Source organism: Mobula birostris, chromosome X (assembly GCF_030028105.1).
Source record: "Mobula birostris isolate sMobBir1 chromosome X, sMobBir1.hap1, whole genome shotgun sequence".
Lineage (NCBI taxonomy): Eukaryota > Metazoa > Chordata > Chondrichthyes > Myliobatiformes > Myliobatidae > Mobula > Mobula birostris.
This window is the reverse complement of record NC_092402.1, coordinates 71,159,118-71,184,768: the sequence shown is the minus strand read 5'-3', so window position 1 is coordinate 71,184,768 and position 25,651 is coordinate 71,159,118. Positions and strand designations below refer to the sequence as shown.

The 25,651-nt window shown below is 44.5% G+C and overlaps 1 protein-coding gene across 4 annotated transcripts in view; it reads right to left on the bottom strand.

The window, feature by feature from the left end:
• Nucleotides 1-25,651, bottom strand: part of LOC140191667 (1-phosphatidylinositol 4,5-bisphosphate phosphodiesterase delta-3-like) — a 117,561-nt gene that overhangs the window by 56,337 nt on the left and 35,573 nt on the right. For all 4 annotated transcript variants that reach the window (XM_072249285.1, XM_072249287.1, XM_072249288.1 and 1 more), the window contains one exon: nucleotides 4,242-4,443. In XM_072249285.1, coding sequence (XP_072105386.1) covers nucleotides 4,242-4,443 — 202 coding nt within the window. The remainder of the gene's footprint in view (nucleotides 1-4,241; nucleotides 4,444-25,651) is intronic.

The window sequence follows — 25,651 nt, the reverse complement described above, 5'->3', positions numbered from 1 at the left end:
AGCGGGTACTCAAGCAGAGATTTCTTCCCACAGGCAGTTCAGTCCTCTCCAGTGAAAAACTGAAGCAACACTCAATTGCGCACTGACGATGTCACCTCGACGGGTGAGGCAACATTTGCGGCCTAACCTCCAGGCTCTGCGAACAACTTTACAACCAAGGATGTGCCCTTTTAAAATCTGCAGCCTGTGACCAGTTGCTCTTCAAATGTTGCTTACATCAATCGCATCAAGGCACCACATCACCTCCTCAGAAAATTAGTTTTAGAGTCACACAATCTAAGAAAAAGCCTCCGATCCTGTCCTTCCCATGCCCTCATAATTTATAAACCTCCACAAGGTCAACCCACAACCTCATATGTTTCCAGTGAGAACAAACCATGCCTATCTAATCTCTCCCAGTAGCAGACATCCCACCCTGCAAAAACTCACTTCAGGGAGGTAGCACCATCAATTTGCGGGAGACTTCCAGGAGAGGTGGGATGTCTGCAATAGAGTAGCTCCTTAGCAGCTAGCCAGCTAGTTTAAATAACGTTAGCTATGCTAATGAACGAATGACACCTGTTAAACTCACCTCAACATGTCTTTTACATTTTAACCCACCATGGGCAATAGAAAAGTCACTGTTGCAAACAGTGCAGCGAGCAGCACTGTCATTATTTTGACCCCTATTAGGCAGGAGTACACTTTAGGGTAGTCTGGGGTGACGTACGTTTTATATTTTCTTTTTTTTGAAAACACTCCCATGGCGCGCTCTCGCTCTCGCTCTCTCTCTCTCTCTCTCTCTCGTGGTCACTGTCGTTTGCTTTCTCTCTCGCTCTCTCGCTTGCTTTCTCTCTCGTGGTCGCTCTCGCGCTTTCTCTTTTGCTTTCTCTCTCGTGCTCTCTCGCTCGCTTGCTCTCAAAAAAAATTGATTTCTGTGATATTTTATATAATTTGCGGGCATCAGGGAGCCACTATTAATATGCGGGAGACTCCCGGAACTTCCGGGAGAGGTGAGATGTCTGCAGTAGTAAAGCCCTCTATTCTATCAACATCCCAATGAAGCCAGCTGAGTTCTTCACTCCCCCTATCCACCTCTAGCACCATTTTCAGGGAGCTATGAATTTCGATCAACTTATTTAATCAGGATTCCACCCCCACCCCCAACAAAGCTGTGATGACTATATTTGATGAATGCCTGCCTTTCTAAGTGCAGGTTAATCCCATCCTTCAGAACTTTTTCCAATAACTTCCCAAGGCCTTGGGAAAGCCCGTGCAGAGAATGTCTATCACCTTGCCCTTGTCAATCCTCAGGCACCTCTTCAAAAAACTCAGTCAAATTTGTTTCCCACACACAAGACCATGCTGATTTTCCTAATTAGGGGTTCTCATATTTCCAAATGTCCATTAATCCTGTCTCTCAGAATCTTTCCCACCACCATTAGGCTCTTTGGCCTCTAATTCGCTGGTTGCCTTCGCAGCCTTTCTTAAATAAAAGCACAATATTAACTGTTCTCCAGTCATCAGCTGTGACAAAGAGAGAGAAAAAAAAGTCTTTGCTGGAGCCCCAGCACTTTCTTCCCCTGCCTCCCACGATACCTTGGGATACACCGAGCCAGGACCCAGGGATTTATCCACTTTCAGGCAGTAGCAACACTTTTACTTTCATAATGTCTGCAGCCCCTCAACATCTCTCATCAAAAGACCATAAGACATAAGACCTAAGTTAGGCCATTCAACCAGTCAAGTCTGCTCAGCCATTCAGTCATGGTTGATTTATTTTCCCTCTCAACCCTATTCTCCTGCCTTCTCCCCGTCACCTTTGATGCCCTTACTAATCAAGAACCTATAAACCTCCATCTTAAATACGCCTAATGAATTGGCCTCCACAGGCATCTGTGGCAATGAATTCCACGATTCACTACCTTTTGACTAAATTTCTCCTCATCTGTGTTCTAAAAGGACACCCTTGAAATCTGAGGCTATGCACTTTGGTCCTATTGGAAACATCTCTCCGTGTCCACTCTATCTAGGCCTTTCAATATCCAGTAGGTTTCAATGAGATCCTGCCCCACCTCATTCTTCTAAACTCCAGAGTCATCAAGTCCTCTACATATGTCAACCCTTTCATTTGTGGGACCATTCTTGAGAACCTTCTCTGGACCCTTCCAATGGCAGCTCATCCTTCTATGACCCACCAAGGCCTTTCCACCACCTAGCAGGCACAAGTAGCTTTGATGATACAAAGATAGGTGGAGGAGCGGGTAGTGTTAAGGAAACAGGGAGCCTGCAGAGAGACTTAGATAGTTTAGGGGAATGGGCAAAGAAGTGGCAAATGAAATACAATGTTGGAAAGTGTATGATCATGCACTTTGGTGGAAGAAATAAAGAGGCAGACTATTATTTAGATGGGGAGAGAATTCAAAATGCAGAGATGCAAAGAGACTTGGGAGTCCTTGTGCAAGATACCCTAAAGGTTAACCTCCAGGTTGAGTCAGTTGTGAAGAAGGCAAATGCAATGTTGGCATTCATTTCTAGAGGTATAGAATATAACAGCAGGGATGTGACGTTGAGGTTCTATAAGGCACTCGTGAGACCACCGTTGGAGTATTGTGTGCAGTTTTGGGCTCCTTATTTTAGAAAGGATATACTGACATTGGAGAGGGCTCAGAGAAGATTCACAAGAATGATTCCAGGAATGAAAGCGTTACCGTATGAAGAACGTCTGGCAGCTCTTGGGCTGTATTCTCTGGAGTTCAGGAGAATGAGGGGGGATCTCATAGAAACATTCCGAATGTTAAAAGGCCTGAACAGATTAGATATGGCAAAGTTATTTCCCATGGTAGGGGATTCTAGGACAAGAGGGCACGACTTCAGGATTGAAGGACGTCCATTTAGAACAGAGATGTGGAGAAATTACTCTAGTCAGAGGATGGTAAATCTGTGGAATTTGTTGCTATGAGCAGCTGTGGAGGCCAAGTCATTGGGTGTATTTAAGGCAGAGATAGATAGGTTCTTGATTAGCCAGGGCATCAAAGGGTATGGGGTGAAGGCAGGGGAGTGGGAATGACTGGAAGAATTGGATCAGCCCATGATTGAATGGCAGGGCAGACTTGACGGGCCGATTGGCCTACTTCTGCTCCTATATCTTATGGTCTTATGGAATGCCACTCCTTTAGCGTCAATCAGTAGTCTAATTTTCCCAGAACAACACGAAAGTAAGCAGAGAGAGTAGATGTTGCTGTGCTTTTGGTCAAGATTCAACGAAGACTAGAATAAGAGGGCGGGGGTTAAATACTACCACAATGAAAAATTAATTGGGCCGAATGGCCTACTTCTGCTCTTATATCTTATGATCTTAAATGAGGAGGGTGATGGGACACCTCCCGCTCCTCTGGAGCAGTGGAGCTCCAACAATGCTCAAGAAAGTGGCCGGTCCAAGACATCACACTTTCTTATTGGTGCCAAATTGTCATCTAAACAAAATCCAACAGAAAGTAAGTGGAGCAAACACTATTTTCAGCATGCCTCATGGTAATACCTCCTAAACTGCAAGTCCACAAGCCCATGAATACTACCTTAATATTTTGTTTTTACACCATTTATCGTAACTTAGAGTAATTTTTTTTATATGGAGCACTGTATTGTTGCTGCAAAACAACAGATTACACAACAGATGGACAGGAAAGGAATGGAGGGTTATGGGGTGAGTGCAGGTCGGTGGGACTAGGTGAGAGTAAGAGTTCGGCACGGACTAGAAGGACCGAGATGGCCTGTTTCCGTGCTGTAATTGTTATATGGTTATACAACATATGTCAGTGATATTAAACCTGATTCTGATTTGGATTCCAAAGTCCTATCATTGTGCACAAGAGCAGCAGGTGCACTGGATCACTTCAGTTACAAAGCATCCGAGTGGTGGAGGAGACACAAGAAATGGTGAGCCTGGAGTAACACACAAGACGCTGGTTCTGACAAATCCTGGCAATACCTGACCTGACAGCATTATAAGAGCACAGATGGCAAATGCTTCAACAGGGGTTTTGGTGGTGGCCTTGCTGGCAGTGAGCACAAGACCCACTGACCAAAACCCAGCCACAATAGAACTTACCACCTACACGATGTTATACAGGAGAGTAATGAATGATTCTCCATCCCATGATTTATTTCCTTAATTTTTGCGCAATTGTCCTCTGAGCCCAGGTCTACATAATAAACAATGAGATAGCACAAACCCATTCATGAAAGTTAATGGTAACAACCTGATGTATGCCTCAGTGCTGCTTGGTCCTCCCAGCTGGTCCTCCATCAGGTAGGTGTTATGGGAGGTTGAGATGAAGTAGTGGCTGAGAGGCTGGCTCATGTCCTGGTAGACTCGGTCATGGTCAGGGTTAAAAATGTTCCCCTCAGGAGACAGCAGGTACATCATGAAGCCATCTTGGGTCAACAACTGGTTCTTTTTGGCTGAAAATCAGGAACAATCTCAAGGTCATTATCATTCAAGGCGTGTCTTTCCACTACTCAAGGTTATTATCATTCAAGTAGCGTCTTTCCGTTATTCTTCCAGTTCTAGATACCTACCTCGGTAAAGGACAGCATTGTCCTAGGCAACAGTCAACAAAGACTTCCACGTACCTCTGCAACAGAGAGTGTAGTCCTTGGCAACGGACAGCACAGACCTGTGACTGACAGTGCCGTCCCAGACAACAGGCCACATGGGACAGTGCTGTCCCTGGCAGTGAGCAGGCCTGCCAGTTCTAAGCTGGGCATCCATCAAGCACTGTGCCTGTCAGACACAGTGTAATAATAAATGCCACTGTACAGTCTGGCACCTGGTGCTGCACTGAGCTCCTGGGTTCAGTCCCCAGCCCTGACCCTGGGGTGTTGACTTTGCAATCGGAATTAATTTATTATTGGCACATGTACCAAGATACAGTGAAACGATTATCTTGTATACTGTTCTTACAGATCAGGTCATAACACAGCGCGCTGAGGCAGAACAAGGTAAAACAGAATAAAGTGTATGCAGAAAGTGTATGCAAAAAAGGGAATGCAGAATAAAGTGTAACAGCGACAGAGAAAGTGCAATGCAGGTAGATAATAATGCGCAAGATCATAATTTAGTAGACAGTGAAGTCAAGAGTCAAACTTATCGTACCAGCACATGGTCTAGTAGCTGTATAACAGTGGCATAGAAGCTGTCCTTGAGCCTGGAAGTACGTGCTTTCAGGCTTTTGTATCTTTTGGCTGATGGGAGAGGGGAGAAGAGGGAATATCCGGTGTGGGTGGGGTCTTTGATTATGTTGGCTGCTTTACTGAGGCAGGGCGAAGTACAAGGTCCATGGAGGGGAGGCTGGTTCCTGTGATGTGCTGAGCTGTGATCCGTGAACCGTGAGCCGTGAACCGTGACTGGCATGTCTAGAGACAGGCAGCCTTCTGCATTCCTCTTTCCCATGTGGGACATGGCAGCTACAGGTTGGCAGGACAACGGTGGGACAAGTTTTCTGAGGCTACAGTCACCGATTCCACCCTGAGTGGCCATTATTTCTACTATGCCACTTGGTATAGGACAGGTGACTGCCACCTTAGACGAATGTCAGGCCACTGGGCAAAGGCCTGGCAGGCGGAGCGGGCATGGACACCCCTACTCTTCACTGAGGTTCGAGCCTGTGAACACACGGCTAAGGGAGAGGGCTCTGCACTGGGGGTAGATAGCACAGTACCAGTCCCCATCCTTTCACCACCTGGAGGGGCAGGGGCTCTCTAACTCCTGGGATTGGGGAGGTAGGAACCCCCATGCGGGGTGAATAGGGACCTCCCCCTCGGTATCTCCGCACCCCCCCCCCGGCCCCATCCCCACTTCTGGATCAGACCCCTCAGACATGGCTGACAAAGACCAGACTATCCTGAGTGAAGCCACCTCTGGGGTTAGCAGCCCATGATGCCCCAGAGATGGTGGCTCAGGCTCTGCTCCGGCCCAGGTTCCTGAGCTGTGTGATACGGCTGCCCTAGTGGAGGAGAGTAGTCTATGGCTGTCTCCATACATCTGACTCTACAGATACCGATGTAATTTTCCAGCTGATTGTGATAGGACAATCCCCTAATCAGTGTAATTAGCACAGTGAATCTTTTCTGCACCACCTCATTGCTGACGTATCCTCTTTTATGTAAGGGGACTAAAACTGCACACAGTACTCCAGGGGAAAGTGTCAAGGGTCAGGGAGGAGTGGGCGGAGAGTGATGAGAGGACGAGGGATTCACAGAGACAGGATGGGGAGGGGAATGGTCACTGGTGACGGGATCACATTGTAGACTGGAAGTTGCAAGGAATGTTGTGCTGGATTTTAGCTGGTGGGGTGGTAGGTGCAGACCAGTAAAACTCTATCCCTGTTGTGTCTGGGATGGGATAAGAATAGGAGAAGTGCAGGAAATGGGTGAGGGCTCCATCAACAGCAGTAGGGTGGGAGCCTATTTTCTAAAAAAAAGGAGGACAATTCAGGTGAGGATTCAAAGGAGGTCTATGAAAATGATTCCGGGATTGAAAGGCTTATCTTATGAGGAGTGTTTGATGGCTCTGGGCCTGTACTCGCTGGAATTCAGAAGAATGAAGGGGAGATCTCATTTAAACCTATTGAAAGTTGAAAGGCCTTGATAGAGTAGATGTGAAGAGGATGTTTCCTATGGTCAGGGAGTCTAAGACCTGAGGACACAGCCTCAGAATAGAGGGACGTCTATTTAGAACAGAGATGAGGAGGAATTTCTTTAGCCAGAAGGTGGTGAATCTGTGGAATTTGTTGCCACAGGTGGCTGTGGAGGCCAAGAAACTGGGTATATTTAAGGCAGACGTTGACAGATTCTTGATTAGTCAGGGCATGAAGGCATACAGGGAGAAGGCAGGAGATTGGTGCTGAGAGGGAAGTGGATCAGTTATGATGAAATGGCAGAGCAGACTCGATGGGCCAGGTGGCCTAATTCTGTTCCTATATCTTATGGTCTTGTATGTTGGTGGCTGGGGATCACCTGGAAATAGCGTATGTGATATCTCCATCTCTCTACATACCTTCTACCAACAGAAGGTATGACAAGGGCCACCACAGTGCTTCCCGGTCACCAAAAACAACATCTTAACCTCAGTTGTGTTGTGTCTAGTTGCTTTTCATAACATTACTTTAAATAAACTTGAAAACTCAAGCAAAGTATATGCCTGAGGACAAAGCCAAAAATCAAAGTTAACTTCCAAATTCCGCCCCTTCAGCAAGTTTCAGAAGTTTTCCACACCACTCCCTGTTGCACAGTTTCACAATCACAACACTCCTTACAATATCACTTCCCAGGATAGTCCACACCCTTCACTGTAATGTCCTTTGCCTCCTGTGTACCCGCCCTCCTTACTGGAAACATTTCTCATGGCCAGTTCAGTTCACAACTGTAACATTTCTGTGTTTCTCAGACCTTCTGCTTTGGCTGTGCTCAATCCATGGAACAGTTGAGCTAATCGAGCATTTATCATTTAATGCTTCCAAGTTAAAGAAGCAAGTGTTAGAAGAATGACTTGCTAGAGGTGCATAAGATGATGAGATGCATAGCTAGAATGGACAGCCCAGTGCAGCAATGGCTAATATGAGAAGGCATAATTTTAAGGTGATTAGAGGAATGTATAGGGGGGGAGTATCTGAGGTAGGTTTTCTTTAAACACAAAGGGTGGTGATTTATTTCAAGGAGCACACTGCCAGGGGTGTTGGTAGAGGCACATATGTTAGGGACATTTGAAATAATCTTTGAATAGCACATAAATGAAAGAAAACTGCAGGGCTATGAGGGAGGAAAGTGTTAGTTTGATCTTGGAGTAGGTTAAAAGGTTGGCACAACATTGTGGGACGAAGGGCCTGTACTGTACTGTGCTGTTCTATGTTCCTGTTATGGTCTGTAGAAGGTGGGCCCGAAGGGATATATTGCAGGATGCTGAATGAAGCGAGGGAGGAGACTGCTGGGGATCTGATGGAGATTTTTACATCGTCATTTGCTACAGGTGAGGTACCAAAAGACTGGAGGACATTTAATGTTGTCCCCTTATTCAGAAACGACAGTAGGAACAAGCTTGAGGACTGCAGGCCAGTCAACCTTACATCAGTGGTGCCGAAGGTTCTGAGGGAGAGGGTTTACATTCTCTTGGAAAAGCAGGGTCTGATAAGGAGGAGCTTTGTGCGCCAACCTGTTGAGTTCTTTGAGGGGGTCGCTAAGAAAATTGAGGAGGGCAGTGTGAAAAATGTGGTCGGTAAGATCCCGAAGGTTGAGGCACAGAGATCCTATCTCCAGGTTAGTGAGAGAAAGTAGAGGGTAGTGATGATGGGGTTTTCGGAGTAGAAGTCTGTAACAAGTGGTGGGATGAGTAAATCTGCCGATGACATGAGAGTGGCAGAGAGTGATGAAGGTTGTCTAAGATACAGCGGTATCTGGATCAGCTGGAGAGTTGGGCAGTGCAGTGGCAGATGAAATTTCCTGCAGACAAGTCTGAGTTAAGCACTTTGGGGAGTCAAATTCTGGTGGGACATGTAGAGTAAATGGCAGAGACCTCAGAAGCCAGTATAGAGTGCGTAGCATGCAGGTTGCGTGGTTTTTGCTGAAGGCACAACAGGTTTGTTGGACAGATCATCAAACACAGAGCTAAACCTTCATCTCCTTCTGGAAGGGCTTGATTTGCCAAACCAACTATTAGTGTCAGCACAGCCGCAAGCAACACTGTGACAAGAATGTGCGGCCTGCGACCATGAAGGACTGATTGTCAGTGCAAGCGGTTCTTCCATCCAAATCAACCTCATCTTAAATCCTATAGGTAATCATCTTCAAGAGGGAAGTGATAAGGCAAACCACTATTAGTCGGCTGACTTCCACTGACTGGTCATTGTTCTTGACAATGTCTCAAATGTTTTTGGTAAACCAGTTAAACAGTCATGCTGTGGATACAGTGTCGAGGTTTTCTGGTTGTGTGGTTTTACTGAATACCTTCTGGTGCAAGTCGAGAGCTCCCTGAAAGTGGTCACTCTGGTGGAAAGGGTAGTGAGGAAGGCATTTGCAAAGCCTGTGTAAGATTTTGAATCTTGTGTTGCAGCTGTACAAATCATTGGTCAGACCCCATTTGGACTACTTTGTACAGTTCTAGTTGCCACACTAGAGGAAGGATGTAGTAGTAACAGAGATAGCCATCCTCTTTTTATTTGCCCAAGAAACAGCAATATCTGTAGGTCTTATCTTTTATTAATATTGGTAAATATTTAGTAGACATATTTTGAAGGAAATGTTATGTTTTTTGCTTATCATTAAGATCTCGTTGCACCATGAGTTTACTCTTGTTTACATGGCATAGTGTATTACCTTGGTTAACACTGATTACAAGAGTAATCAACAGAATTAGTATATATCAGGTAGATGGCGATTCTGTATTGAACTTAATAAGCATTTTGCCTAACTTTCTGCAGTTCCACTAGTAAGATCTCATTAAAAGCCTTGAGGGACGTTTCCTCCTAGGGTGATTTTTGAGAAGGTGTTTAAGTCACTGTATATCTGAGTGGAGTGACATTTGCTTTATTGCTGTCCTTGGCTTCCCTTGTCACCCACGGTTGACTTATCCTCTCTTTAGAATACTTCTTTATCTTTGTGATGTATCTACCCTGCACCTTCTGAATTGCTCCCAGTGATCACATTAAAAACCCTGAAGGAAGTTTCCACCTTGGGTGATTTTTGAGAAGGTGTTTAACACACTGCATAGCTTTCTATATCTGCTGTGCGAGGACAGTAGAAATAGCATATATGGAGTCTTTTTTCCTGGAGCAGGGATCTAAAGGCCACAGGTGTAATGGGACAGATGAGACATTTGAAGGAGATCTAAGGTGTACGTTTTTCACCTAGAAGGTGCTGGGTACCTGGAACAACTTGGCAGGGGAGGTGGGAGAGACATACATTTACATTTCAAAGGGCTCCAGACAGGTACTTGGATAGGAAAGGCAGAGAGGGATATGGGGCTAATGTGGGAAAACGGGATTCACGTAGTCAGACATGGGCAAGGTTGACCTTTTCTGTGTTGTACAATCCTATGAATCCATGAAATGCAAATGATAATTGATTTCCAAAGAGCCAGACTGAATTCTCAGCCACACGCTGTAAACAAACCGTTTAATCAAATCTATTTTGACATATTCACAATGTGAACGATTCTTTCTATTTAAAATAGCCATGGATTTGTATTTTATTTCCTGTTTGTAATGTATAGTGGATTTTATTAAGACCTGGCTTTCTTTGTTGGAACCCCTTGGTACAGCCCCTGGAAAGCAAAGGCTCTGTTGACATCCTGTTTCCCACCATAATGGTAGGGCTCCATGGCTTTGTTGACCTGGATGGGCTGCGTAAAGCAGGTGAGGTGCAGGTGTCAGACATGGGTTAGTGAAGAGCAGTTTCACACCTGTGGCAACAGCCTGTCACCCTAGAGCAGGGCTTCCCAACTTGGGGCCCATGGACTCCTCGGTTAATGGTAGGGATCCATGGAATAACAAAGGTTGGGAACCTCTGCCCTAGGTATATCAGTGTACTGACCATCAAAGATGTATGGAGGAAGGGCTACACTCTCAGAAATGCCAGGCAATGCATTGAGTTTGGATCTCAGGAGCTATAATGTCTCCTACCACACTCCTCTCTATAACCTTGGCCATCTGTCATTGGTTCATGGGATTGTGCTGTGCATAATCAGTTGCTACATTTCCCACATTACAGCAGTGCCAGTTCTTTCAAAGGTCCACTGGCTGCAAAAGTGCCCTGACGCCAAGAAAACCATGACAAACAGACAATGCTTTCTTTGTCTACACAAGGGGCCTGTTTTCTGTACATCAAACGGGATCACAGCTTGGTGTCTAATGAATTGAGCAGGTCCCTCACTCACGTTGCTGAGTACCGACACGCCGGCATCTCCAATGGGCCAGTGTGTGTCCAGGCTCTGCCCGTGACACTGGGAACTGCTGGGGGTGGGTGGGTGCTGAGAAACCACCACTGAGGCCAAGGAAGTCACTGTCAAAGGGGCTGCAGGGTATTACTTTACAGAGTTTTTCTGACTAGCGATAAAAAATAAAGACGCGGGAAAAAACTGAAACTTGAATCAAGAAAATGAATTTGCAAGTGCAGAGCAGTTGCATTGATAACTGAACATGGGAGAAAGGTGGAAAAGCTGACTTTTGGGGTAGTCAGTGCCAGACTGTTAGATCCCATGGTGCTGAAAATATAAGGAAATTTACTTAAGCAGCACCTTAAGGAATGATTTCAGTGGAATTGAATTGTTGCAGATATTTTACAAAACTCTCCGAGCAGTAAAACCAATTCAGAAGCAGAATCCTCAAGTACTGTTGCTGATTGAACCAAAGGTGCTGAGGAATTGGCATATAGGAGGGAAATTGAAAATCTGGTTGAATGGTGCCACACAACCTTTCACTCAGAGTCAACAAGCATAAAGAGCTGATTACCAACTACAGGAGGAAGAAACTGGAGTTGTGTGAGCCAGTTCTCATTAGGGGATCGGTGGTGGACAGGGTCAGTAACTCTACATTCCTTGGCATTATCATATCAGAGGATTTGTCCCAGAACCTGCACTTAAGGGCCATTACAAAGACGACCATAAAATCATAAGCCATAGGAGCAGAATTAGGACATTTAGTCCATCGCCTTTGCTCTGCCATTCCATCATGACTAACTATTTATCCCTCTCAAACTCATTCCCCTGCCTTCTTCACGTAATCTTCGATGCCTTTACTAATCTAGAACCTATCAACCTCCACTTTAAATATACCCAATGACTTGGCCTCCACAGCAGTCTGTGCCAATGAATTTCACAGATTCACCACCCTCTCATGAAAGGAATTCCTCCTAATCTCCGTTCTAAAGAGGTGTCCTTGTTTTCTGAGGCTGTGCCCTCCAGCCCTAGGCTCCCACCCTACTGGAAATATCTCCTCAATGTCCACTCCATCCAGACCTTTCAATATTCAATAGGTTTCAATGAGATTCCCCCCGCCATTCTTCTAAACTCCAGTGAGTACAGGGCCAGAGCCATCAAATGTTCCTCATACTTTAACCCCTTCATTCTGGGATCATTCTCATGAATCTCCTCTGAACCCTCTCCAATATGAGCACACCCTTTCTTAGATAAGGGGCCCAAAACTGCTCACAATACTCCAATACTCCAAATTCACCCGTGCTTTATAAAGCCTCAGCATTACATCCTTGTTTTTATATTCAAGTTCTCTCAAAATGAATGTTAACATCACATTTGCCTTCCTCACCACAGACTCAACCTGCAAGTTAACCTACACAAGGATTCCAAAGTCTCTTTGCACCTCCGATTTCTGAATTGGCTCCACTTAGAAAACAAGCTACACCTTTATTTCTTCTATCAAGGTGCAAGGCCATGCGCTTCCCTACACTATATTATACCTTCCACTTCTTTGCCCACTCTCCTCATCTGTCCAAGTCGTTCTGCAGACTTCCTGCTTCCTTAACACTGCCTGCCCCTCCACCTATCTTCATATCGTCCACAAACTTGGCCACAGAGCCATCAATTCTGTCATCTAAATTATTGACATATAACGTGATAAGAAGTGGTCCTAAAACTGACCTCTGTGACCACTAGTCAGTGGCAGCCACCCAGAAAAAGCCCCCTTTATTCCCACTCTTTGCCTCCCACCAGTCAACCAATCTTCTATCCATGCTAGTAACTTACCTGTAATACTATGGGCTCTTACCTTGTTTAGCAGCCTCATGTGTGGCACCTTGTCAAAGGCCTTCTGAAAATCCAAGTACACAACATCCACTGACTCTCCTTTGTCTATCCTGCCTGTTACTTTCTCAAAGAATTCCAACAGATTTGTCAGGTAAGATTTCCCCTTGAGGAAACCATGCTGACTCCAGCTTATTTTATCATGTGTTTCCAAGTATGAAGCCTCAACCTTAACCATCAGCTCCAACATCTTCTCAACCACTGAGGTAAGGCTAACTGGCCTAAAATTTATTTTCTTCTGCCTCTCTCCCTTCTTGAAGAGTGGAGTGAAATTTGCAATTTTCCAGTCTTTCAGAACCATTCTAGAATCTAGTGATTCTTGAAAGTTCATTACTAATGCCCCCACGATCTCTTCAGCAACCTCTTTCAGAACCCTGGGCTGTACACCATCTGGTCCAGGTGACTTACCTAACTTCAGACCTTTATTCTAAGTTCTATTTTATTTCTTTATTTTCCTGTTGCTGCAAAAAGCTAATTTTCAGACATTTGTACCTGTGTATGTATGCCTTTGTCAATAAACTTGAATTTGAACCTAAACTTGAGATGGCTTGAGTGAATGACACTGGCAGAGTTTGTCAGTTCAGCATTATCAGCAGGATAAGGGTTTCCCCTCAGTGAGTGGTTAGGATCCAGGACAGACTGCTGGAGGGAGGCAGATTCAATTGTAGGTTCCCATCAGGAGCAGGAATACCAGAAAGGAAGGAATTAACAATGTGGATTGAATTGACTTTATTTCTTACATCCTTCACAAACATGAGTAAAAATTTTTATGTTACGTCTCTGTCTAAATGTGCAATGTGCAATCATAGTAATTTATAATAATTTATAATAAATAGCACAGTCAATGTAACATAGAATGATGTAACATGTGAATGATTTCTGCAAGGATCAAGCCATTCTACCCCTTGAGTTCATATTGGTTTTTGTAAGAGTTGTCCCACACTCCCATTGTTAATTCCTTCCTTTCTGTTTATTGACAAAGACATAAATACACAGGGTACAAATCTCACAAAAATCAGCTTTTCACAGGAGCAGGAAAATGAAGAAATAAAATAGAATATATTAAAAAAAACTATAAATAAGTAAAGACAAACAACAATGCCCACCACTTCAATCTCCAGTTTCACCTTTGCCCTCGAGATCCCTCATAATTTTATATGCATCAGCCATATTTCCACTTAATTTGCTCGACTCGAAGGAGAACAGATCCAATTTGGACCTACTACTGAACCACTCCTCCAAATTGTATCACCCCCTCCCAGGAAGTGGCCTGATGAGTCATCTCTGTATATTCTCCAGCACTATTAATAATCTTCCCTTCCCGTAGTGTGGTGACCAGAACCACACTGAGTACTCCAGCTGAGGACTGACCAAGGTTTTATACAGTTGGAGCATAACCTCCCTACTTCTATATTCTGTGCTATGACTAATAAAGGTCAGCGTGTGCCAGCATTGATGTCAGTCTGCAACTCTTTCCATCTGTCAGCCTGTGAGCATGTCAGTTTCTGCCTGCAATGGTGTGTACCAGTTTTTTTTTTCTGGAGTCTAACACTGTTATTACACTGAGGCCCACCAGGCTGGCTCGAAGTAAAATAATCCCTTTGGTCCCAATTCCCCTCTCCTTAGTTCTGCCCTGCAAGTTATTCCCAATGACTAGTCTACTGACTGCCTTTCAGTTCCTTAATCCTTGCTGAACTGAGGGAATTTACAGGAGCCAACCAGCACGTCTTCGAGACGCTGGGAAAAACCTGGCACCTCTGCAAACACCCACATTCTCACAGAACAAATGTGCAAACTCCATTCCACAATGGAATGAATCTCAGGGTCAGAAACTTAAATAGTCAGCTGGAACTCTCAGTAAATAGTTAAAACTATCCTTGTTTTGGTCAGGCAGTGAGTACTTCACTCTTTCTAGTTCAGTGCTGTGGAAATTCAGGCTTCTGGGCATGTTTGGCAGTCAGTGCACAGTGTTCATAGCACCACAACCTACAGTGACTCACAATGTATCTGATGATATTTAAAGTTCAAAAGTCAAAGTAAAACTTATTATTAGATTATATATGTCATCATATACAAGCCTGAGATTCATACTCAGCAAATCTATAGAATAGTAACTATAACAGAATGACTGAAAGATCAACCAGAGTGCAGAAGACAATGAACTGTGCAAATGGAAATATAAATAAATAGCAATAAATAATGAGAACATGAAATAAGGAGATAAAGAGTCCTTAAAGTGAGATCATTGGTTGTGGGAACTTCTCAATGGAGGGGCAAGTGAGTGTAGTTATCCCCTTTTGTTCAAGAGCCTGGTGGTTGAGGGGCAGTAACTGTTCCTGAACCTGGTGGTGCGAGTCTGAGGCTCCTGTACCTCCTACCTGATGGCAGCAGTGAGAAAAGAGCCTGGCCTGGGTGGTGAGGATCTCTGATGATGGATGCTGCTTTCCTACATCAGCATTTTATGTAGACATGCTCAGTGGTGGGGAGGGCTCTATCTCTGATGTATTGGGTCGAATTCGCTACCTTTTGTAGGACTTTCCATTCGAGAGCGTTGGTGTTTCCATACCAGGCCATGACACAGCCAGTCAATACACTCTCCACTACGCATCTATAGAAGTTTGCCAAGAATAGTAACACCCAAGAATTTAAAATTGCTAACCCTCTCCACCTATGATTCTTCAATGAGGACTGGCTCATGGACCTCTGGTTTCCCCTCTCCTGAAGTCTACAATTAGTTCCTTGATCTTACTGACATTGAGTGAGTAAGAGGTTGTTGTCATGACACCACTCAGCCAGATTTCCAATCTCCCTCCTGTACACTGATTCATCACCACCTTTGATTTGGTCAACAACAGTGGTGTCATCAGCAAACTTAAATATGGTATTGGAGCTGGGCCTGGCCACATAGTCATAAGTGTAAAGCGAGTAGAACAAGGGGCTCAGCACACAGCCTTGTGGCGCTCTTGTGCTGATGGTGATTGTGGAGGAGATGTTGCTGCCAATCCAAACCGACTGGGGTCTGCAGGTGAGGAAATCAAGGATCCAATTGCATACAAACGCAGAAGTTTGTGCAATTGATTAGATTGAAAGAGAGGCACAATGCTAATAAAACTTTTTTTTTATAGCTAGCCTGAAAGCCAATAAATGTGTACAACACCACCCAGCTCTCTGTTCCCAAATGCTCACTACTTGGCATCTGCCGTTTCTATTTTCCACAAAAGTTTCTACATCATATTCTATAGAGTCAGAGGCCCATTTGATCCTTGCTGACCAAGATGACCCAACCAAGTTAGCCCTATCTGCCAATAACCTTCTAAACTTTTCCATCTATGTACCCATATTTTTTAAAAGTTGTTATTGTACCTGCCTCAACCACCTCCTCTGGCAGCTCGTTCCACATGGATACTACCCTTTGCATAAAACTGTTGCCCATCAAAGTTCCTATGAAATCTTTCCCCTCTCACCTTAAATCCGAGAACCAACCTTCACCATCACTCTTTGCTTCCTACCATCAAACCAACTGTATATCCATTTCGTCATCTCTCCCTGGATCTCATGTGTTCTAACCATCTACAGCAGCCTATTATCAAAGCCTTTACTGAAGTCCATGTGTACTGCCCTGCCTTCAGTGGCTTTCTTGGTCGCATCATTGAAAAATCCAATCAAGTTCATAAGATGTGAGCTCCTACGCACAAAGCCATGCCTACTACCTCTAATCACCCAGGCCTTTCCAGATATACATACATCTTGTCTCTCATATTCCTCTCCAGTAATTCATCCATCACAGATTTTTGACTTACTGGTCTGGTTCCCAAACTGTACTTTGCCACACTTCTTCAACAAAGGCACAACATTAACCACCCTCCAGTCATCCAACACCTCACAAATCCATCCATCATGCTCTTGTCCACTCACAACCCCTGGAAGCCTCTCCATATCTTCATTTCTACTCACATTCTCACTGTTTTTTTTTTAATCATCAAAATCTTGAAAATGTTTCATTTGGTCCTGCGAGCAAAATTATTGATCAAGATCGTGAATGGCTGGTGCCCAAAGTACAGCTCCCTGCAGTACCTCACTAACCAAGAAAGACTGGGTCATTCCCACTCTGTGCTATCTATCTGTTAACCAATTCCCAAGTCCACATCAGTACGTCACCTTTAATTCTGTGTGCTTTAAGCTTCTTCACTGTGCACCTTTGTGGGACCATATCAAAATCCATCTGAAAATTCAAAATACAACAAACCCACTGGTGCCCCTTCATCTATTCCAGCATATTATGTCCTCAAAGGACTTCAGTGTCACAACATGGACTCTGCTATGGAGTCTGCGTGCCCTTGCAGGTGGGCTGTGGAACAGGTTTAGCAATCACGCTCATGAGTATGCATGATCAAGCCGATTAATGTTTCACTGTGGTGGCACTTAACTCCCTTCCTCTCATTCCAGTCTTGTTGAATCTTGGCCAAAAGCACGGCAACATCTGTGCTCCCTACTTACTTTTGTCCTTGTTCTGGGGAAGAAGACTACTGTTTAGATTAATGCTGTAAAGGAACAGTATTAATTTCGTATGAAGCTACTGATTCCTAGCCACAGTGACGGTGTGAGATTTCAATTTGAGAGTTTTAGTTGGTTTAGCATTTACTGTTCTTACTTTAATTCTGCACAGTTCTTATTAAAAGTCAGTGAACTGTTCGTCTGCTTCAGTGCCTCTCCCTACACTAAGACCATAAGATATAGGAGCAGAATTGGGCCATTTGGCCCATCTAGTCTGCTTCACCATTTCATCATTGCTGTTCCATTTCCCTCTCAGCCCCAGTCTCCTGCCTTCTCCCCGTATCCCTTCATGTCCTGGCTAACCAAGAATCTATCAACCTCTGCCTTAAGTATACCCAATGATTTGGCCTCCACAGCTGCCTGTGGCAACAAACCCCACAGATTCACAACCATCTGACAAAAGAAATTCATCCTCATCTCCATTCTAAAAGGACGCCCCTCCATTCTGGGGCTGCGTCCTCTGGTCTTAGACTCTTTCACCATGGGAAACATCCTCCCCACATCCACTCTTTTCGAGGCCTTTCGATATGTTTCAATGAGGTCACCCCTCATTCTTCTGTATTCCAGTGAATACAGGCCCAGAGCCGTCAAACACTCTTCGTATGACAAGCCATTCAATCCTGGAATCATTTTCGTGAATTTCCTTTGAACCATCTCTAGTTTCAGCACATCCTTTCTCAGATAAGGGGTCCAAAACTGCTCACAATACCCCAAATGAGGCCTCACAAGTACTTTATAAAGTCTCAACATTACATCCTTGCTTTTATATTCTGGTCCTCTTGAAATGAATGCTAACATTGCATTTGCTTTCCTCACCACCAACTCAACCTGCAAATTAACCTTTAGGGAATATGCATGAGGACCCCTCCCAAGTCCCTTTGCACCTCATTTTTCTTTTGTATTTTCTCTCCATTTAGAAAACAGTCAATCCTTTCATTTCTTCTACTAAGGTGCATGACCATACACTTCCTGGCACTGTTTTCCATCTGCCATTTCTTTGCCCATTCTCCTAATCTGTCTAGGTCCTTCTGTAGCCTCTCTCCTTCCTCAGAACTACCTGCTCCTCCTCTATCTTCATATCGTTTGCAACAAAGCCATCAATTCCATCATTGACATAAAACGTAAAGAGAATCGGTCACAACACAGACCCCGGGGAACACCACTAGTCACCAGCAGCCAACCAGAAAAGGCTCCCTTTATTCCCACTCTTTGCCTCCTGCCAATCAGCCACTGCTTTATCCATGCTAGAATCTTTCCTGTAATACCATGGGCTTGTAGCTTGTTAAGCAGCCTCATGTATGGCACCTTGTCAAAGGTCTTCAGAAAATCCAAGTAAACTGATTCTCCTTTGTCTATCCTGCTTGTTATTTCTTCAAAAAATTCCAACAGATTTGTAGGGCCAGATTTTTCCTTGAGGAAACCATGCTGACTACGGCCTATTTTATCATGCACCTCCAAGTACCCCAAAACTACACCCTTAACAATTGACTCCAACATCTTCCCAAATACTGAGGTCAGGCTAACTGGCCTATAATTTCCTTTATTCTGCCTCCCTCCCTTCTTGAAGAGTGGAGTGACATCTGCAATTTTCCAGTCTTCTGGAACCATTCCAGAATCGAGTGATTCTTGAAATATTATTAATAATGCCTCCACAATTTCTTCAGCCACCTCTCTATGAACTAATGTTCCCTCTAAGGACTGCACGTGTTCATGCACATACTTTCTGCTACTAGCACACAAAGGAATTTAAACTGTGCACGAAAGGTTATCACCCTCTACCTCGTTGGCATGCTAAGTATATTTCATGATTGTACACAATCACATTTCCTTTTCTGGTTTCTGCTACAGTGTTGACAATGTGGAGTTTGTGATGATTTGTCTGTAAATTTTAGAACCGGCTTATTCATACTGTTTCTATTGATGGAATTATTCAGTGTGCAGATGTTGTTGTCACCATGCTGCTAGTGTCTTCCACAGTAAAGACAGATGCAAAATACTTATTTAGTTTGTCCGTTATTTCCTTGTCCCCCATTACTACCATGCCAGCATCATTTTCCAGCAGTCTGATATCCACTCTCGCCCCTCTCTTACACCTTATGTATCTGAAGAAACTTTTGGTGTCCTCTTTAATAATATTGGCTAGCTTACTTTTGTATTCCATCTTTACCTTCTTAATGAATTTTTTAGTTGGCTTCTGTTGGTATTTAAAAGCTTCCCAATCCTCTAACTTCCCAATAATTTTTCTCTATTATATGCCCTCTCTTTGACTTTTATGTTGGCTTTAACTTTTCTTGTCAGCCATGGTTGTATCATCTTGCCTTTAGAATTCTTCTTCCTCTTTGGGATGTATGTATCCTGAGCCTTCTGAATTGCTTCCAGAAATTCCAACCATTGCTGCTCTGCCATCATCCCTGCCAGTGTTCTTTTCCAATCAATTCTGGCCAACTCCTCTCTCATGCCTCTGTAACTCCCTTTACTCCACTGTAATACTGATATATCTGACTTTAACTTCTCCTTCTCAAATTTCAGGGTGAATTTGATCAACTTATGATCACTTACCCCTAAGGGTTCTTTTACCTTAAGCTTTCTAATCAATTCTGGCTCAATGCACAACACCCAGTCCAGAACTGCTGATCCCCTAGTGGGTTCAACCACAAGCTACTCTGAAAAGCACCCTGTAGGCTTTCCAGAAATTTGCCCTCTTGGAATCCAGTACCAACTGTATTTTTCCAATCTACCTGCATATTGAGATCCCTCATGGCTATCATAACACTGTTCTTTTGGCATGCATTTTCTATCTCGCATTGTAATTTGTAGGCCTGTCGGTACCTCCAGTTGAACTCTGTCTTTTTGTGCGTTTTCCCCCGAGCTGTCAGTCTGTGGTTTTGTATTGCCATGTACTCCTATCCCCACTCCTGCTCTACTCCGGCCCCTGTATTACTGAGTACTCCATCTCTCACCTGTTTCTCATTATTACCTGTATTGCTGCCACCCGTGTCTCATTGTTCTCCAGCTATCATCTGCCTCTCTGTTTATTGCTCAGTGTATTGTGTTTTCACCTGTTTGTTGCCAGATTGTGCCAGTGAATTTTCCTGAGCCTTCCCAGCATTTGTATCTGTACTCTGTCTGTCTGAATATTGACTCTGCCTGTTTCCAGATTCTGGTTTTTGGACTTCTCTGGCTGTTTTGATCTCTGCCTGAACTTTGACGTTGACTTTGTTTGCACCTTGGAATTTGTTACTCATTTACTATCACTGTGTGCATAGTACTGCATCTGCAATTGGATCCCTGCTCCAGTGCCCTGACAAGGCCATATCCTTACTACTGTTTGGGGGTCTGTATACAACTCTCATCAGGGTCTTTTTACCCTTGCTGTTCCTTAGCTCTACCCACAATTATTCAACTCACTCTGACCCTATGTCACCTCTTTCTAGTGATTTGGTTCCATTTTTTACCAACAGAGCAATGTCGTCCCCTCTGCCTTCCTGCCCATCCTTTCAATACAATCTGTATCCTTGGACATTAAGCTCCCAGCTATAATCCTCTTTCAGCCATGATTCAGTGATGCCTACAACATCATATATGCCAGCCTGTAACCATGCTGCAAGTCCATCATCCTTATTCCGTATACTGTGCACCTTCAAATATAACACTTTCTTCAGTCCTGTATTCACCCTTTTCAAATTTATCCACCTTTTATATTGCAACTCATCCTGTAGACTGCAAATTTGCCCTGTCATCAGCCCCTCTTTGCTCACAGTCTCACTACACACTGCCTCTGTTTGTAAACCAACTGCCTCATCCTCAGCCCTATCACTCCGGTTACCATCCCTCTGCCAAATTAGTTTAAACCCTCCTGAACAACTCTAGTAAACCTGCCCACAAGGATACTGGTCCCCCTCGGGTTCAGGTGTAACCCATCCCTTTTGTACAGGTCGTACCTTCCCCAGAAGAGATCCCAATGATGCATAAATCGAATCCCTGCCACCTGGACCAGTTCCTCAGCCACGCATTCACCTGCCATATCATCCTGTACTTACCCTCACTGGCATGTGGCACAGGTAGCAACCCAGAGATTACTAGCCTGGAGGTCCTGTTTTACAGCTTCCTACCTAACTCTCTAAAATCTCTCTTCAGGATCCCCTCACCTTGTCTACCTATGTAATTGGTGCCAATATGTACCAAGGCTTCTGGTTGCTCACCCTTGCTCTTGAGAATGCCAAGGAGCCAATCTGAGACATCCCTGATCCTGGCACCAGGGAGGCAATGCACCAGGGTGTCTCTATTCTAGACTCTGTTCTGCTGACTAAGGAATCTCCTATCAACACTGCTGTCCTCTGTACCTACTTCCAAGCACCTTAAAACTGTGCCCTCTTGTTCTAGACATTTCAGCCCTGGGAAAAAGCCTCTGACTGTCCACACGATCAATGCCTCTCATCATCTTATACACCTCTATCAGGTCACCTCTCATCCTCCATCACTCCAAGGAAAAAAAGTCCAAGTTCACTCAACCTATTCTCATAAGGCATACTCCCCAATCCAGGCAACATCCTTGTAAATCCCTTCTGCACCCTTTCTATGATTTCCACATCCTTCCTATGGTGAGGCGACCAGAACTGAGCACAGTACTCCACGTGGGGTCTGACCAGGGTCCTATATAGCTATACAGTTCCATGTTTCCCAGCTCAAGCCAGTGGCTTTCATACTGGCTCCAGTCACCACCCTCCTACCCCCATTGGTGGATGGAGTCCTGTGTGGTACCTCCTGGCATCTCACTAGCCGCAGGACAGCGTCCAGTATCTTGTTGATTGGAAGAGGGTATGGCTCTGAGGAACATTATTGAGTTCCAGCCCAAGATATCATGGACAAGTCTCTCATCCAGGACTTCCAGCAGACACAGGTCTCTGGAGCCTAGGAAGGGGTGCCCAGCCACTTCCATGGAGTCTGGATGCCCTTGCGGGTGGGCAGCAGAAAGGGTTCGGGGATTGCACTCATGAGTATGCACATTCCAGCTAATTAATGTTTCATTGTGGTGGTATTTAACTCCTTCCCTTTCATTCTAGTGTTTGTTGAATCTTGACCAAAAGCACAGCAACATCTACTCTCTCTGCTTACCTTCGTGTTGTTCTGGGAAAATTAGACTACTGATTGACGCTAAAGGAGTGGCATTCCATAGGACCGTAAGATATAGGAGCAGAAGTAGGCCATTCAGCCCATCATGTCTGCTCTGCCATTCAATCATGGGCTGATCCAATTCTTCCAGTCATCCCCACTCCCCTGCCTTCACCCCATACCCTTTGATGCCCTGGCTAATCAAGAACCTGTCTATCTCTGCCTTAGATGCACTCAGTGACTTGGCCTCCACAGCTGCTCCTGGCAACAAATTCCACAGATTTCCACCCTCTGACTAAAGTAATTTCTCTGCATCTCTGTTCTAAATGGACGTCCTTCAATCCTGAAGTCGTGCCCTCTTGTCCTGGACTCCCCTACCATGGGAAATAACTTTGCCATATCTACTCTGTTCAGGCCCCTTAACATTCGGAATGTTTCTATGAGATCCCCCCTCATTCTCCTGAACTCCAGGGAATACAGCCCAAGAGCTGCCAGACATTCCTCATACAGTAACCCTTTCATTCCTGGAATCATTCTTGTGAATCTTCTCTGGACCCTCTCCAATGTCAGTATATCCTTTCTCAAATAAGGAGCCCAAAACTGCACACAATACTCTAAGTATTGTCTCATGAGTGCCTTATAGAGCCTCAACATCACATCCCAGCTCTTATATTCTATACCTCTAGAAATAAATGCCAACATTGCATTTGCCTTCTTCACAACCGACTCAACCTGGAGGGTAACCTTTAGGGTATCCTGCACAAGGACTCCCAAGTCCCTTTGCATCTCTGCATTTTGAATTCTCTTCCCATCTAAATAATAGTCTGCCTGTTTATTTCTTCCACCAAAGTGCATGACCATACACTTTCCAACATTGTATTTCATTTGCCACTTCTTTGTCTATTCTCCTAAACTACCTAAGTCTCTCTGCAGGCTCTCTGTTTCCTCAACACTACCTACTCCTGCACCTATCTTTGTATCATTGGCAAATTTAGCCATAAATCCATTAACCCCATAGTCCAGACAATTGACATACATCATAAAAAGCAGCGGTCCCAACACCGACCCCTGTGGAACTCCACTGGTAACTGGCAGCCAGCCAGAATAGGATCCCTTTATTCCCACTCTCTGTTTTCTGTCAACCAGCCAATGCTCCACCCATGCTGGTAACTCCCCTGTAATTCCATGGGATCTTATTTTGCTAAGCAGCCTCATGTGCATCACCTTGTCAAAGGCCTTCTGAAAACCCGAGTACACCACATCCACTGCATCTCCTTTGTCTATCCTGCTTGTAATTTCCTCAAAGAATTGCAGTAGGTTTGTCAAGCAGGACTTTCCTTACAGGAAACCATGCTGGCTTTGAACTTTCTTGTCATGTGCTTCCGGGTACTCAGTAACCTCATCCCTAGCTAATTAGTACGAGGGGTGATTGATAAGTTTGTGGCCTAAAGTAGGAGTAGTCAATTTTAGAAAACCTAGCACATTTATTTTTCCTACAATTACACACTTAGTCCAGCGATCGTGGAGCACACGGATCCCTTCTTTGTAGAAGTCGGCATCTTGGACCTCCAGAAAGTGGTCCACAGCAGGGGTGATTGGTAAGTTCGTGGCCTAAGGTAGAAGGAGATGAGTTATTAACTTCAAACTTTCTGCATTTTCACTCAAAGAGTTGAACTGCACGTGCATGTAACGAGAGTTGTATAACTCATCTCCTTCTACCTTAGGCCATGAACTTATCAATCACCCCTGCTGTGGACCACCTGAAGGTCCAAGACGCTCTCGTTACATACACGTGCAGTTCAACTCTTTGAGTTGCAGAAAGTTTGAAGTTAATAGCTTTCTGGAGGTCCAAGATCCGTATGCTCCACGACCGCTGGACTAAGTGTGTAAATGTAGGAGGGGACTATGTTGAAAAATAAATGTACTAGGTTTTCTAAAATTGACTCCTTCCACCTTAGGCTATGAACTTATCAATCACCCCTCGTATTAGTTACTGCTTCCTAGTTGCAGTGGCGGCATTCACTTACTGTTTGAGAGCTTTAGATAACAGTCTTGTTGGCCTAGCGTTTACTGTGCTTTTTTAAAAATTCTGCACAGTTCTTATTACAAATCAGTAGAGTTCATCCCTCTGCACTTGGAGCATAACCACACACTTTTGTCACTTCAGTACATTATCTAGCATGGTTTCCTTTTCATACATCTACAACAATCTTCAATTGTATTATTATGTTCTAAGTGTCCTGATATCACACTGTTTACGTAGGGTCCAGCATCTTCCCAACTCCCTGTGTTGGCAGCTCTCTGCTTTCTCTCACAGAGACACAAGAGATTCTGCAGATGCTGGAAATCCAGAGCAACACACAAAATGCCAGAGGAACTCAGCAGGTCAGGCAGCGTCTATGTTGAGGAATAAACAGTCAACATTTCTGGCTGAGATCCTTCATCTCCCTATCCTTTTATTCTGACTTCTGCCCTGATTAAGGGTCTTGACTGCCTGATCTGCTGACTTGCAATGTTTTACCTCTTTCCCATTTCTTAAATAGTGGGGTCACATTTGATCCCCAATTTATGTGAGATGATCTGAGCAATTTAGGAACACTTAATTTCAACTGAGTTTTAAAGGGACAACATCTCCCAGGATAAATAGCCATGCATCTTCCCCTGATCCCCGGAAAGCCCAGGATGATTTGCAACCAGTTATGCACCTTGAAAAGGTAGCCACAAAAGGGCCACTTTGCAGACAGGAAAGTCCCACAATGTGGTAACAGCCAGCCAGACGGCTCGCATGCTGTTCTTGGAAGCAGCAGCATGTGATTTTCTGCAGGAGGGGCAGCACTGCGGCACCCAGATACCGCTGCCGCCTCACACTTCAGGCAGCCCAGGCTCTGACCTCTGACGCTGTGTGCATTGAGCTTGCACTCTCTGCCCGTGACCGTGTAAGTTTCCTTCAGGCGGCCCCTGATTGATCCCACATCCCAAAGATGTGCTTGTTGGTAGCTAACTGGCAACTCTAATGCAGAGATGAGTGGGAAATAATGGATTTCAGTGATATCAGTGGGGAATGGAAACAGCAGGTTGTTCTGAGGGACTTGTAAGCTGAACGGTTAGAAGGAAGTACACAGAATTTCTACCGAGAAAGCAGACTGGGCCACAGTTTAAATCTCATCCAATGCATGGATTTCCAGCAGTACCACC